We start from the raw sequence: 16,812 nt of genomic DNA, 5'->3' as shown, positions 1-16,812 counted from the left end.
AGTGCTGGGATTACAGGCTTGAGCCACCGTGCCCGGCCTAGCACACCACTTTTTTACAGCTTCGTCTCCCACAGCCCTGGTCTTCAGCTAGTTCTCCACTGCTACATTCAGATGTTTGTTCTTGGATCTTCTGAGGGTGTCTTACTCTGCTGCATCACCTCTATCTTCTTCATAACTGTCACCTGCTCACCTTGAGATCGTTTACCCTCATTTAGTGAGTTCCTGCATTTAAGCTAATTTCATGATCGCAAACAGGCAAGCTAGTCCCTTTGCTTCTGAGCTTTTTTATTGCTTAGAACTGAAGAGCCTCTGAAAATGAAATTTTAAACTTGAATATGTTATTCTCTGTTTACTGTATTCTAATGTACTTCCTGAGTCTTCTATTCTCCAACAGTTTTCTCCTAAGGTTTTCTTTCCCTTCTGGTTTTATTTCTCACCCATGTCCATTCTAGATCCTGTGATAAATGACTTTAACAGGTCTTGACAAAAACAGCTCCTTACATCTTTGGTGCCTAGACTTTCTCCCATCATTCCTTTGCTAATTCATGGCTGTGGTTACCCAGCCATCCTCTTTATCCCTCTGCACAGTGGGGCTGTTGAAAGCTGTCGAAGGATGTCTTCCTCCATAAGGTTTGCTATAGCTACAGATTGAAGATGTTAGGCCTCACTGAGGACCTTAGCTCTGTTTGGCCGTAATGTGACATGTTTCTGGTCAGGTCCCTCACCTACTACCCAAGACGGTTATTCCAGATTTTCATAATTCTCCCACTCTCCTTACCTATTTTTTGAGTCCCTAGTAGAAAAATTAGGAGTCACAAGTAAACTCTCATCTTCACATCTTTATAGCCTCATACAAACATTTCTTCTTTCACACCTATCACTCTCACCTGTCTCTAACTTCTGAGGAAGAAAGATGCCTTTTCTGGTATTCAAGGTGAATCTTTACAACTTTTCTAGACTCCTTCCCATCTCCTCTAGGATTCCTTCTTCAGTGTGTAGTTTACTTGTTTGTATCGGCAATCCCTCCCAGTGCCCTGGGTTCTCATCCTTAGCTTATAAAACACACTGAGGTGCATTCTATTTTTAGATTAAACATTGTTTGTGAAGCCTGTATCTTTCTCCAGACCTCACTCTACATCACTTAACAACCAAGCTTGAAATAATGGTCTGGTCACCCTCAGCTTGCTCACCTTTCCCTACAAGCACCCCCAAAGCACATATATGCCCCCCATCGAGACAAAATTAGCTTCCTTCACCTCTGTGCTCCCAGTACAACCTGGCTATGTTAGCACTTATTACATTGTAATTTTGCTAGACTCTAGGTTCTTCAATAGGAATTTTATGTAATTTATCTTTGAATCCCAAATATCTGGTACGAAGCTATCAGGAACATAGTAGGAAATTCATTAATAATGAGTGAAGTTGCAGGAGTTAGAATATCTTGTAGAAAAAAAAGCCAAGAGATACTGGAGCACACAATACTAGATTTTCAGTAATATTTGATAATTATTTTGACATGTTACTTTATAAGGTTGATGAAATATTAAATGTGTTATTTTTCCCCAAGTTTCAGAAATTTATCTTTTAATTGCTACCAATATGTTATTTATTTTAAATTATATTTATAATTTTTTAATGTCAAAGATATAAACAAGAAAATGGTACTTCCCTTCTATAATTTTTAAATAGATTAATTAGTTTATATATGTATGTATATTTAACAGAATCATTCCGCGCACCCACATTTTCATACGGGCCTGATGGAAATGGTTTCTCTCTTGGATACAGTAAAAATTGGAGGCAAGTCTTTGGTGATGAAAAGAAATATTGGCTACTTCCAATATTTTCAAGGTAATTTATAAAATGTGGGTCTCAGGGATTATGGCATCTGTGGTGGTCTTTTTCTGGTTAAATGTCTTCAGATTTAGAGAATATAATATATAATGATATTCTTATAGACTTTGAGAATGAAAACTCAAAATTTTTTATACATAAAATATTTTATTTTTCATTTTTTAATTAGATAAGGTTAAGGAGAGTTTATATATTTGAATGGAAAGTAGAAGAAAAAGATGATTCGCTATGAAAATAAGATTTTTTTCTTCAAAATGCAAATAAGTTTGAAATAAAGAATTATAAAAATGTATGGTTATTAGCCACAACTTCAAAGATTCTATCACAGAAATGAATTATGTATTCTGTTGTGTTTTAAATCAAAGAAGACCAACGACGTATTGCAATTTTTCCCCAAATGTAAATGAGAGTGTATTCTTGAGATGATTGATAGTTTCCATTTCTTTCCCATTTTCATCCATTTTACGCCAGCTCTGTATCAAAGTCATCATAAAGAAGGAAAAAATATTTGAAGATTGAGTGACATATTTGTAAGAGTTACGGGTTTTTTTTCCCGAGATTAACTGAATTGCCTTTTTTTGGTCTGAAAATGACTTATTTGCTTTCATTTTTTAAAGACATTTTTGCTTGGTATAAAATTCTAGATGTTGGCCAGGCACAGTGGGTCATGTCTGTAATGCCAACACTTTGGGAGGCTGAGGCAGGTGAATAGCTTGGGGCCAGGAGTTCAAGACCAGCCTGGCCAACATGGCAAAACCCGGTCTCTACTAAAAATACAAAAATTAGCTGGGTATGGTGGCGCACACCTGTAGTCCCAGCTACTCGGGAGGCTGAGGCACAAGAATCGCTTGAACCTGGGAGACAAGAGGTTACAGTGAGCTGAGATGACACCACCACATTGCAGCCTAGGCAACAGAGCAAGACTCTGTCTCAAAAACAAAACAAAACAAAAAATTTTAGATGTTGCTAAATGTTATGTTTCTGGGTTGCATTTTTCTAATGAGAAATTGTGATAACTCTTATTTTTGTTAGTCTATATATAATGTTTTTTTCTATGCTACTTTTAAGACTCACTACTTCATGCAATTTGATTATGATATATCTTGATCTAGTTTTCTAGTTTCTTGTGCTTGGGTTTAGTTGAACTTTTTGGATCTGGTTTTAGAGCTTTAATCAAATTCGAAAAATATTGTTAACCATTATTTCTTTTGTCATCTCCTTCCCCTGTTGCTGTGGGGACTCCAGTTACACGTGTTGTCAGTCACAGTCCTCCCACAGCTCACTGATGCACTGTTCATTTTTTGTCTTTTTTCTGTGTTTCATTTTGTATAGATCCTATTGCTGTATCTTCAAGTTCATTGGTCTGTTGTATACTTTATCCATTCTCATGTATTCAAGATTTTCCCCCTCCCATTGGTTGGAACACAGATTACTTGTTTTGAAGTTATTTCCTCTAAACAGAAATTTTGAAGTTATTTTCTGTAAACAGCGAATTATAAGTTGATAGGATTTTGTTGTTATTTTTTGTTTTCCTTCCTTTAAAGATGTTCCATTATCTTCCGGTCTGCATTGTTTCTAGTGGAAAGTCAGCCTGACTTTCATTTCTTGATTTCATTGTTTGTAAATACTATCCTTTCCCCTCCTGTAGCTACTTTTAAGATTTCATCCTTATCGGCCGGGCGCGGTGGCTCACGCCTGTAATCTCAGCACTTTGGGAGGCTGAGGCGGGCGGATCACAAGGTCAGGAGATCAAGACTATCCTGAAACCCCGTCTCTACTAAAAATACAAAAAATTAGCCGGGCATAGTGGCAGGTGCCTGTAGTCCCAGCTACTTGGGAGGCTGAGGAAGGAGAATGGTGTGAACCCAGGAGGCGGAGCTTGCAGTGAGCCAAGATTGTGCCACTGCGCTCCAGCCTGGATGACAGAGTGAGACTCTGTCTCAAAAGAAAAAAAGATTTTATCCTTGTCATTGGTTTTAAGCAGTTTGATGAGTTCCTTGGTGTTTATCCTCCTTGGGGTTCATTAGGCTTCTTAGATCTGTAAGTTTATAGTTGTCATCAGATTTGAATGATTTTCATCAATTATGTCTTTATTTTTTTCTGCCTATTCCCCTCTTTTCACCTCCTCCCTGACCAGCTTTTCTGGTACTCTCATGTATACATATGTTAAATTGCTTGATAGTGACCCACAGGTCATTGCTATTTTGTCCTTCTCTGCCATCTTCTTTTCTCTGTTTGCGACATTTTGGTTAATTTCTACTGCTAATATACATAAGTTCACTGATCTCTTCTATAATGTCTAGCCTGCTGGTAAGCTTTTCCAATGAATCTTTCACGTAAGATTTTAAAAATATCTATCTATCTATGTATTTATTTATTTGGAGACGGAGTCTTGCTCTGTCGCCCAGGCTGGAGTGCAGTGGCACGATCTAGGCTCACTGCAACCTGTGCCTCCTGGGTTCAAGCAATTCTCGTGCCTCAGCCTCCAAAGAAGCTAGGATTGCAGGTGCGTGCCACCACACCTGGCTAAGTTTTGTATTTTTAGTAGAGACAGGGTTTCACCATGTTGGCCAGACTGGTCTCAAATTCCTGACCTCAAGCAGTCCACCCACCTCATCCTCCCAAAGTGCTGGTATTGCAGGCATGAACCACGGTGCCTGGCTCAGATGTATTTTTCAGCTCTAGAAGTTCAGTTTGGTTTTTTTAATGTCTTACATTTATAATCATTTTTTAAAAGTCTCGTTTGCTAATTTTCACTGAAATTGCTAAGTTTCTGATTTTTTTCTATTAACTTTTTTTTTCTTAGCTATAGATCACATCTGTGCTACTTTTCATGTACAGTAATTTTTGATTGGGTGGTGGACATTTTGAATGCTACTTTGCTGCCTGTCTAGATTGGCCTCCCGAAGGGCTAGGATTAGAGGCATTACTACTGCGCTTGGCCTGAGGCTTGTTTTAAGCTTTATTACGTTGAGTCCGAGTAGTACTTTCTCTAGAGCTAGTTTAGCACTCCAATAAATATGGAGTTTTTACCAAATCCATGTGTTCAGTGAGATCGCTCCAGTCAAGCTGGGCAAATGTGAATGCTTCCCAGTGCTGTGAAAGCTCTGTGAATTATTCATCATTCATTATTCCCAGTTATTTTCCTGGATTCACAAGTGCAGCTTAGTATTTATCAGAAGACTCAGGTACACCACAGTGCAGATTTCTATAGCCATTTCTCTGCATATCTTGCTCTCTCTCAACTCTGTCCCATAGATTTAAGCCACCTCAGCCCCTCTTTTTTTAGACAGAGTCTCTCTCTCTCTCAAAGTGAGACAGGCTGAGTGCCCAGGCTGGCTTACAGTGGTGCAATCTTGGCTCACTGCAACCTCCGCCTCCCGGGTTCTAGTGATTCTCATGCCTCAGCCTCACTAGTAGCTGGGATTACAGGCGCGTGCCACCACACCCAGCTAATTTTTGTATTTTTAGTAGAGATGGCATTTCACCATGTTGGCCCGGATGGTCTTGAACTCCTGACCTCAAGTGATCCGCCTGCCTCGGCCTCCCAAAGTGCTGGGATTACAGATGTGAGCCACTGCACCCGGCCCACCTCAGCCTCAAAACTCCCACCTCTGTCATCTCAATTCAGTGAAACTACCTTGTTCTGCTTGTTTCCCACCCCCATAGTGCCAGGGCCCTGGTTTCCCACCCCCGTAGTGCCAGGGTCCTGGTTTCCCACCCCCGTAGTGCCAGGGCCCTGGTTTCCCACCCCCGTAGTGCCAGGGTCCTGGCAGAAAGCTGTGCCTTGCTTGGTTTTGTTTTCTTTTTTTCTGAGACCATAGTTCTCTGCTGCCTATTTTCAAAAAAAATAATTTTGTACTGTTCAGTTTCTGACTATGTACAGTTTACCAGTTATTCCATCTTGGCAAGAAGTAAAAGTCCCTGTAGGATACAATTTCGATGTGTTTAGATAATATGAAAATAAGGCATAAGTGTGCTCTTTTTAGACCGTAAGCTTCTTGAAGGCAGAAAGTTTCTTCTCTTTTGTTGACTATTTCCTATATCCATAGTGCTTAAAATAGTACCTAGAACATCATAGGCATTCAGTAAATATTTGTTTAATGAATATTGTTGAATAAATAAATATGTGGAACTTACATCATGAATTTCAGTTTGAGCCTGAATGATCTCATAAATGATTACGATAAGCAGGTCAGTTACTCAAATACTTGAATGCCTGTGCTTGGGGTGCTATACTAGGCATCAGAATCTTAATAGGCACAAAAGACATTGTTTCTCAGTGTATGTAAATTATAAAAGGAAAGGCCTTATGTCTGCAATGGAGGTATTAGTCTGTTCTCACACTGCTAGTAAAGACATACCGGACACTGGGTAATTTATAAAGGAAAGACGTTTAGTTGACTCACATATGGCTGGGGAGGCCTCACAATCATAGTGGAAGGCAAGGAGAAGCAAAGTCACATTTTACATGGTGGCAGACACAAGAGTATGTGCCAGGGGAACTCCCGTTTATAAAACCATCTGATCTCGTGAGACTTGCCCATTATCACAAGAACAGCACAGGAAAAACCCGCCCCCATGATTCAGTCACCTCCCACGGGGTCCCTCCCCTGACACATGGGAATTATGGGAGCTACAATTCAAGATGAGATATGGGTGAGGACACAGCCAAACCATATCAAGGTAATAACCCCTAAATTAGAAATCTTAGGAATTACTTCCTTATATGACAAGTTATAATTTATGCCGTGTCTCTGAAAAATGGGTGTTAAATTTGACCATTTTGATTTAATTTAACATTATTTAAATTATTACTGTTTTTCATTATGCAGCTTGGGTGATGGTTGCAGTTTTCCAACTCGCCTTGTGGGGATGGATCCAGAACAAGCTTCTGTTACAAACCAGAATGAGTACGCCAGAAGGTGTGCTTCTTGTCCTTACACTTTTCCACATTCATCATAAAGCAAACCGTATACATGTGTTGTGTGTGCATCTTATGAGTAAATACAGTAGTGATTTAGTAAATCAGCATAGTTAGGGAAAGAGAAATTTAAATTTTTTTAACTGTGGGTTAATAAAGGTATATGTGCTAATAACCATAATTTTTTATTATCTAAACCAGAACACTTAAGAGTAGGAAAGAATATGCTTGTTTATTGATAGTTAAACCAGGATAATCGCATAAAGCTGGAAATGTCTGGGCAAGCTGGGAAGCAACTAAGACCTTTCAAGATTTGATTAGGTTGGTTTATGTCAGTTATGTTTTTTCAAATAAATTAGTCATTATACTAATCACCATTTTATTTTGACAAACAAATTTTAATATACTATCAAAATAATGAGAATTCAAAACTACAATTTTTTTTTCGTTAATTCATCTTAGAGGAAATTTTCCCATAATATTTTGCGTGGCAAGTAAACTTTCATACATTCAGTGTAACAGTTCATTTTAAATGAAATTTTAAAGAAGCTAGAGATACTTCTGTCCAAGTAAAACATTCCTAATTTATTCATTACAGAAACAAGTTGTAGGAGAAGAGGAATGTTAAGTTCTAAACTAGCATATTAATATTGGAAGAACCGAAAGTCTTAGAATGTAGCTTAGACCTTTGAGCTCTAACATTTGTTAGGGTTCTGGCCAAGTCACTTAAATTATGAGCCTCAGTTTCCACCTCTATGAAATTGGGATAATGATACTCACCACCGAAGGTTATTTGGAGCGCTGAGATAATGTATATAAGGTGCCTGGCATCGTGTCTGGCCCATAATAGGGAACCAACAAATATTAGTTTCCTTTTCCTCTTCCTTTCCTTCCTCCATTCCCTCCCTCCCTGGATCTTTTAGCTAGAAAAATAAGTCTACGCTAAATCACTGAATCATTTTTTCCCCTTAGATCTAAACTGCAGAGGTAGAAAGCAGAAAACTTGGGAAATGACAGGTAATTGTTTTGTACTGGCCACAGACATAGATCCCCACCTGTCCTTGCACTGCCTATGGCTCCCGATTAACATATTAAGAACAGTTCAGACTGGCCTCTGAAGCTTTTTAGATTTTGACTAATTGTTTTCATTGGCAGCGTTGGAATACAGATTCTTGGGTCTAGAGAGCCATTTAATGGGGGGTTGTGGGCATATTTTTATTTTGAAGATAGTTTTTTCAGAGTACTAAGATCTCATGAGTTGCCCTCACATATTTAGGAGAAGGAATACTAATTTGCTGCTTATTAATTTATTAAGTATCCATCATTGAGCATTAAGCTATTTATTAAGTTGTTTGCTCTTCTTTTCAGTAGTGGCTCAAATCAGCCTTTTCCTATCAAACCACTTAGTGAATCAAAAAACCGTTTGTTGGACAGTGAATCTCAGTGGCTGGAGAATGGAGCTGAAGAAGGCATCGTCAAATCAGGTAATAGTTGTCATTTGAAACACTGCTTTGGTTCAAATGAAAAGCATCAGATATAATACATGTGGAAAACTCAAAATAATGTAACATTTTAAAAATACTAAAATATGTGAAACTTTTAAATATATGCTGTGCGCGGTGGCTCATGCTTGTAATCCCAGCACTTTGGGAGGCCGAGGCAGGCAGATCACGAGGTCAGGAGAACAAGACCATCCTGGCTAACACGGTGAAACCCTGTCTCTACTACAAATATAAAAGATTAGCCGGGCGTTGTGGCAGGTGCCTGTAGTCTCAGCTACTTGGGAGACTGAGGCAGGAGAATGGCGTGAACCCGGGAGGTGGAGCTTGCAGTGAGCCGAGATCGCACCACTGCACTCCAGCCTGGGTGACAGAGCAAGACTCCGTCTCAAATAAATAAATAAGTAAATAAGTAAAATATGTAGGGTGTTTGTGGTTCTTAGTAGCTTCTATGAGGAAGGGATAGAGCGAGGAGAGTATAGTGGCTCATGTTTTTTTCTGTGCAACTGCAGGTTTTTGTTAACCCAGCCACATACTTCTCCACACAGATGTGGAAAGTTCTTTTGGCATTGGCTGTTCTGAATAAGCAACGTTATTCTTTTTTTTTTTTTTTTTTTTTTTTTTTTTTTTGAGATGGAATCTCGCTTTGTCACCAGGCTTGAGTGCAGTGGCATGATCTTTGCTCACTGCAACCTCCACCTCCCGGGTTCAAGCAATTCCCCTGCGTTAGCCTCCCAGGTAGCTGGGACTACAGGCGCCTGCCACTGCACCCGCTAATTTTTTTTGTATTTTAGTAGAGACGGGGTTTCACCGTGTTAGCCAGGATGGTCTTGATCTCCTGCCCTCAGGATCTACCCGCCTCAGCCTCCCTCAGTGCTGGGATTATAGACATGAGCCACTGTGTCTGGCCAGCAATGTTATTCTTTAGGGTCCCAGCTTTTGCTTAGTTGACAATAATTCTTGAAAAGCATTACATTCTTTGCTTCCTTAGTTTAAAAAGAGCACGCTGGCCAGGTGCGGTGACTCATGCCTGTAATCCCAGCACTGTGGGAGGCCAAGGTGGGCAGATCACACGGTCAAGAGTTGGAGACCAGCCTGGCCAACATGGTGAAACCCCATCTCTACTAAGAATACAAAAATTAGCCAGGTGTGGTGGCACTTGCCTGTAATCCCAGCTATTCGGGAGGCCGAGGCAGGAGAATTGCTTGAACCCAGGAGGTGGAGGTTGCAGTGAGCCGAGAAGGCACACCTGCACTCCAGCCTGGGCGACAGAGTGAGACTCTGTCTCGGGGAAGAAAGAAAAAAAAGAGCACACTGAATATATTTTAACCTTTTTTAGGTGACTCTTAATCGTTTATGAATTGAGGATTTAGGTATGGAATAGTCAGCAAAATTGAAGTGGGAATTTTCATCAGACCTGGGTTTAAAATATTGTCTGGCTACTTAACTAGCATTACAGCCTAAAACACATCTGAGGTAATTTTTAATGATAATAGTAATAACACTGTGATTATCTCCTTGCACTATAGATAGAAAAGTGGTTTTGGGTCAGGCACAGTGGCCCACACCTGTAATCCCAGCACTTTAGGAGGCTGAGGCAGGAGGATCACTTGAGCTCAGGAGTTGGAGACCAGCCTGGGCCACACAGCCTATCTCTACCAGAAACTTTGGGAAAAAATTTTTCTAGGCCTGATGGCATGTGCCTGTAGTCCCAGCTACTCGGGAGGCTGAGGCAAGAGGGTTGCTTGAGCCTGGGAGATTGAAGCTACAGTGAGCTATGATCATGCCACTGCACTTCAGCCTGGATGACAGAGCAAGACCCTGTCTCAAAAAAGAAAAGGAAAAAGACAAACGATTCCAGACATTTAGCTCCATTTGTACTAACTGTAGCAAATACCCTAAATACCCTTTAAAACACTGTTAGAATTTCTGAGGTTTTTTTGTTGTCTTGACTTTTAGCAGCATTTAAAACATTCTCTTAAATTAGTATCTTTAGGATCTTCATTAGGATCATTACACCTTTTGTATAAGGTCAAGGAAAAATCCCGAAGTTTAAAGCCAGCCTAGGCAATACTATTGAGAGTTTAAGGCCAGCCTAGGCAATACTATTGAGGCCCATCTCTAAAAAATAAAGATCTAGGGAAAGGTTCATTTTACGAACTTCTTAATTATTGCTGTTTAACATCTTTAAAGCCAGTGGGTATTTCTACAAGGATAAACATAAAGTCAAACTTTTTGACTCCTAATGTTAGCTCTTTACTTACTTCTGGGTTCTATAAGAAGACAAATAGTTGACACCATAAGCCTATTTTATATTTACAGAATAGTCATTTTTGCTGTAATCAATTTTACCATTTAGCCAGAAACTTAATACTTCTTTTTTTTTTTGTCATGTCATACATAATTATGTGCTTACAGGGACAAATAACCATGTAACAGTGGCAATAGAAAATTGAGTACCACTTGTTCATAACTAACCATTTGAATAAGAGCAAGGTAAGACAGTGTAAAGGTAATCCTTGAATAAATGCAGCTTATTTTCATATTTCATAATCTTTAAACAATTTGCAGTTTTTTTTTTTAGTCCTTTAAATTGTATCAGCCAAATTAGGCAGTACAGTAAAGACTGGAGTGTAACATCTGCCAAAATCTCATTTTCTTTATTCCTTATAGCACAATCTTAGTAACTATTTGTTGGTAAATTAATGAAGAAAGTAATAAAAATAGTTTAGGACTGGTATGTGGACCACTGGCCTTTTCAGTAAACAGTACCCTATTAATTAAAGAAAAAAAGGTGGCCAGGCAAGGTGGCTCACACCTCTAATTCCAGCACTTTGGAAGGTCAAGGTGGGAGGATCACTTAAGCCCAGGAGTGAGAGACCAGCCTGGGTGAGACACTTATATTAGTATAGTGAGACCTCATCTCTACAAAAAATAAAAAATTAGCCAGGTTTGTGTTGATGCGCACATGCAGTCCCAGCTACTTGGGAGGCCGAAGTGGGAGGATCACTTGAGCCCAGAAGGTCGAGGCTGCAGTGAGCCAAGATGGCACCACTGCACTCCAGCCTGGATAACAGAGCAAGGTCCTGTCTCAAAAAAAGAAAAAAGAAAAAAAAAAAGCGACTTTTGTCCACTATTGAGGAAATTCAACCCAGAGAAAAATGACCAAAATTAAAGATTCTAAAAAAGAATTAAGAGGTTTATTTATGTTATATGGTTTGTAAAAGACACAGCAAGAGAAGATTGCTAAGTATTAAATTACCACAAACATGGAGCTTAACACATTTATCATCCTGTTCCTGTATAACAGAGTTTGTTTTTCTGAAGTCGTCTTATCTGGAGTGTCAGCTAGAGGAGCATCTGTTTCCTCACTTGTGGGCTTGTCCTCAGCAGTTAGGCCCTTGCAGGGGACCTTGAGCCTGTGTGCAGGGATGCAGCCAGAGCCTAAGACCCAGGACAGAGTCAGATCACAGGCACTCGGGGTGGAGGTCACATTGGGCAGAGTGGCTGCAGTCAGAAGAGGAGCTGTATGACGCACATACGGTGATCGTAAGCCAGGTCCATGTCACCAAGAGCTGGAGCTGTGGAGTAATGCTTGGTGTCCAGACAAGCCCTCAGGCCGAGGTCTACGTTTCTTCTTAGTGTGGGCGGAATAATTGCTGATGCTTGTGGTGGTTGAGAATCTTCAGCTGCAGTTCTTTTAACAGTTGCTGTGGGAAGTTTTCTACATCTTGCACCATTCTTAGGACAGGTGTAGGTGGACCAGATGTCTTCTCAAATGATGTCCAAGTTAGCAGTCTGGGAGTACTGTAAGATTCTCCCTTTTAAAATACTCTTTTGACTGCTTCAGGGGAAGAAAGTAATACCCCCTCATTTACTGCTACAAAAATCTTCATTATTATAATATTAGTAGTGTTAAGGACTTACTTATATTCCATCTTGTTATATTAGTAGCTTTGTACCTTAGCCCACAGAACCATTTAGTAAATATTTTCAGAAATAAAAAAATCAAGTTTTAACCAACAATTTGTTTCTTTTTTGTAGGTGTATGAAAACATTATAGACTGATATTTTCAATTTTCATTTGCAAGAAAATGATCAATGGAATGAAATAATTGAAGTATAACAGAAGATATATTTTTAAAAAAGAAAGCCTTTGCCCAGTTCCTGGGACCCGCAGAAGCACTACTCCAGAGCAGAACGATGCCTCAATCTTCAGTGTCCATTTGCGCAGCATTGACTTAGAGCCACAAAAGTGACTTAATATCATTCTGGAAATAATACTTACCTGTCATGAGATGCTGTAATATGAGCTGTCATCACATTTTAACATGCATATGTATTTTTTGATACCTGAATTACATTATTAGAATTAGTATCCATATACATTTTCACTCTAAAAACACAAGCTTAAAAACTTGAAAGTAAAGTACATCTCGGACAAATGGTGGCTGAAAGTGAATAATATTCCAATTACTGTTGCTTGTACTGTATAAGGAAAATGCTTTTTTAAATTGGGTATTTGCTAATTTATAATTGCTATTTTATACTTTTCAACATTTTTAATAACTTTTATTGTTGGCTATAACAGAAGGATTCAGATATCTAAATATCATTTAGAACATAGAACTCATTGGTCTAATTCATCGAAAGCTTAGTTATAAGCATTAATACAACCATGTAGTGGAACAAGTGCCCAAGGCTTAAAGGGAACTTGGCAGCATAAGAACTATTTTGGGTTCTCTCTGCTATTTTATAACTTTTGTTGTTGAACTTTCAGGGGTATGTACCTGGGCAGAGAAACACAAAGGTACATGTGCTGGAGAAATACTGGACACAGTAGGAAGAAGTATAAGTGTCCAGAAGAAAAGCTAAGAGGAATATTGTAATCTGTTAAAAAAAGAATAGTTTGAGTTTACCAGTAGTTAGAATAAAGCATGCTATTGACTTGACTTTCAAATTTCAGGGTAGGTAATGACTAAAAATTACTTTGAAACTTTTTTACAGTAATACTGTAACAGCTTAAACAGTGACTTAAAATGCAATTCAAACTAGGCAAAAAAACTTTAGAATAAGTTTTCCTCCTGGCTCTCAGTTGGAAAGTCTAACCTGAGTGGTCATTTTACATTCCCAGTCTCTGAGAAGTGGATTCTACTCTTAGATGCACAGTCTCGAGTCTGACTTTCTAACAGCAACCACTTTCTGCCTAGAAACATTTCTCCCTTTTCCTTTTAAATCTAATCTAAGCGACAGGAGTTGTTGCATTAACTCCAAAGAAAAGTACAGAATAAACGATGTCGAAATGTTACTCCTCATTTACACCTTTTAGTCAGACACCCCCCCCCCCCCCGCCAAAATAATCGATTGCTTCCAGTTGATGGGTGGAGATGAATCTCAGCAGCATCTGTGAGTACTGCAGGTTGGAGTTTCCTGTCTGTAAAATGGGACTGCAGGGGAGGGGTGTTGTGAATGAGTTGGACTGGATGACTTCTAACATTCTGTGATGCCTAATTTTGCAAAATCACTTTTCATTCACCCAGTAAATTTTTTTCTTCTTTTTTCCAGGCGGTCTTGCTCTGTCTCTCAGGTGGGAGTGCAGTGGTGGGATCTTGGCTCGCTGCAACCTCCACCTCCCGGGTTCAATAGAGTCTCCTGCCTCAGCCTCTCAAGTAGCTGGGATTACAGGCTCACGCCACCAGGCCCGGCTCATTTTTACATTTTTAGAAGAGACAAGGTTTTACCATGTTGACCAGGCTGGCCACGAACTCCTGACCTCAAATAATCCACCCGCCTCAGCTTCCCAAAGTGCTGGGATTACAGGCGTGAGCCACCACGTCCGGCCCCAGTCAATTTTTTGGAGTACCTTCTATATGCTCAACAATACACTAGGAATAGCTCTATCATTTCCTAGTACAGCATAACTTTTATGGTTGCTACTGTAGGTTTATAATTTGTTGTTTATAATTTGGTCTAATTTCCATCAGCCATACTAATATTAGGTTTTAAAAGGAGGCAACTTTTTTTCTCTTTGAACCAAAGGAATGAGTTAGCTTTGAAAACACAGTTTGGAATACTGTAGTATGGATTCTTCTACCTTTGTTTCAACTCCTTAGTCTTAATAATCTCAATTCTAGCAAATTGGAATGAGAGTTAGAGATATCAATTATTGCTGGGCATGGTGGCTCATGCCTATAATCCCAGCACTTTGGGAGGCCGAGGCTGGCGGATCACCTGAGGTCAGGGGTTCAAGATTAGCCTGGTCAAAATGGCAAAACCCTCTCTCTACTAAAAATTAAAAAAAAACCCCAAAAACTGTCCAGGCATGGTGGCACACTCCTGTATTCCCAGCTGCTTGGGAGGTGGAGGCAAGAGAATCACTTGAACCCAGGAGGCAGAGGTTGCAGTGAGCCGGGAGTCTGGTGCACTCCAGTCTGGGTGACAAGAGTGAAACTCCATCTCAAAAAATATATATATCAACTACCAACTAAGAACGTAACTTCCCAGTTTGGCAGTTTGCATATTATAAGGAGATAAATGTTTGAACATACTTGACTACTTTCAGAAATGTTCTCCTGGTACTTTTTGTGAGTATTTCTACATTCAGATCAAAAGATTTGCATGTACCTGGCTAACGCCAGGGAAACTTTATTTTCTTCTTCACTATTATGCACTTTCATGGTAGTATAGTCTTTCTCAGTTCTTTTAATTTTTGTTATTTAACATCTTTAATATAATAGCACAGCAAACATCTTTTCAGAAATTTTCAGTTAAAGCCTTTGAATTATTTATCTTTGGTTTAATTTACAGCCAGCATTTTGCCACATTCTAAATAATATTTAGCTGAACTGATTCATACGTATTAATGACCATTCTAGCCAAGGCCTACAGGTGGTGTGGGGGTCAGGGAAGGGCTGCTTCTTTGGTATTTCAACTGGTATTGATTATTGTTAGCAACTCTTTGGGGAGAAAACATCAAAATGAAGCCCTGTCAAATTTTATGAGTACTATCTGTGGTCCTTCAAACACTCGAACATTTGTGATGACACCCGAAGAAAAATGAAGTTCAGGGCTTACCATTGCCATTAAAAACAAATTAGGAGACGTGGTTTACCTGGGAACAAATTTACTTAAATATTCAGTACCTGAAACCATGCCAAACCAAAGCGCAGCTGCAGTACTTTAGTTATTTTAAATGAACAAGTTTACAAAGTTTATTTTCATCTATACGTAAGGATGATTTTTTAAAAACTTTTTACATATTAGTGGTTATGATCCAATGTGTCATGAGTGAATTTAACTGTAAGGTGATTTAAATCAAATATGCAATGTTTACTTGAATTGTATTTCTATTAGCAGATTTTGACTATGTTTACAGGACTGTTTAAATTGAGGATTATCAGGCATGTGAGATCTCCTTTCAGTTATCTTTAAAACAGATGTATATTAAGGGCTTAGAGTTAGGATCTACATATTCTGGGCATTGAATAGGCAGTAACTTACAAATAAGTTTTGCTTACCTTTTGTTCTAGGGACTAGCACTGCTATCAATGGAAAGTATTTTTAATCTGTTATTAAGAAAGTCATATTTTTGCATTTCAGCCAAAATAAAGACCATCTCTGATAATCTGTTGGAAACAGATAATACGTGTCTGAAATCTATATGTTTCATATGATCTAAACTGTATTTTCCGATTTAAATTAAAATGTAATATAGATTCAGAAAGGTTCATATTTTTCTAATGACTTCATTCTATATTATTTTGTTAGGTTGCATAAAGAAGCAAGGAATTGCACTTGTATTAAAAGATGAAGAAAGCTATTAGGTATATTTGTACATGACTGCAAATGAGTCTATGCCTGTTTAAAAGAAAAGATGGACACTATTTTAAAGTGAGCTTTAATATGCTTTTATATAAACAGATTTGAAGTACAGTTTAGTTTGGTTGTGTTTACCTAACAAGTACCATAAGCCGTGTATTTGTTCTTATTTGTATAATCCTAGCCTGTGACTTAATGTTGACGCTTTGCTTTGTCTTTTGGCTGGCCTAACCTACATGGACATGTACGCAGAACATTTTACAACTTTTTTTTTTCAAAAGTCATAATGAATTACTTTATTAATAAACAAATAAAGTCTTGTATTTGAAGTGTTTTCTTTGTTATAAAGTGGTATTTACCAAATGAGAGATAACCATTATTTTTATCAACTTGAAAATCTGGTAAAATAGTGCTTAGAGAAAGAGATTGGCTAATAGTTTAGGGAAACCACCTTTAAGATAGGTATTATTTTAGTGCAACAAAATTGTAGTTTACTTAGGTTTATTCAAAACCTAAAGAGTTTAGCGGCTTTTTACTGAACATAATTTAATTTCAGAAGTCATTTAGGACCTTGAGGACCTTCAGATCACTGTAAGTTGTTGAATTGTGATTGTTAAAATGCTGAATAATTAATAGATTTCATTATGTAGAATTCTTTTAAGGCATCTGTGTTCCAGTGCTCTTCCAAAGAGGCCAAGTTTGTTATTGAAGCCATTT

At 38.6% G+C, this 16,812-nt stretch overlaps 1 protein-coding gene across 6 annotated transcripts in view; it reads left to right on the top strand.

The window, feature by feature from the left end:
• The window catches only part of ZDHHC20 (zinc finger DHHC-type containing 20), an 89,999-nt gene extending 73,575 nt beyond the window's left edge, over nucleotides 1-16,424 (top strand). The window contains exons 9-13 of one of the 6 annotated variants that reach the window (XR_004054665.1): nucleotides 1,725-1,851; nucleotides 6,690-6,779; nucleotides 7,751-7,795; nucleotides 8,147-8,262; nucleotides 12,322-16,418. Coding sequence is in view for 5 of the 6 variants with exons in the window: in XM_030922084.1 (XP_030777944.1) it covers nucleotides 1,725-1,851; nucleotides 6,690-6,779; nucleotides 8,147-8,262; nucleotides 10,696-10,733 (371 nt within the window). In the remaining variant the exon portion in view is untranslated. Of the gene's footprint in view, nucleotides 1-1,724; nucleotides 1,852-6,689; nucleotides 6,780-7,750; nucleotides 7,796-8,146; nucleotides 8,263-10,695; nucleotides 10,774-12,321 lie in introns of those variants that run through there. The other 5 variants (XM_030922085.1, XM_030922084.1, XM_030922087.1 and 2 more) reach the window with 5 other exon arrangements.
• Nucleotides 16,425-16,812: the final 388 nt, after the last annotated feature.

Source organism: Rhinopithecus roxellana, chromosome 18 (assembly GCF_007565055.1).
Source record: "Rhinopithecus roxellana isolate Shanxi Qingling chromosome 18, ASM756505v1, whole genome shotgun sequence".
In the NCBI taxonomy this organism is placed as follows: Eukaryota; Metazoa; Chordata; class Mammalia; order Primates; family Cercopithecidae; genus Rhinopithecus; species Rhinopithecus roxellana.
This window is presented reverse-complemented; position numbering and strand designations above follow the sequence as displayed.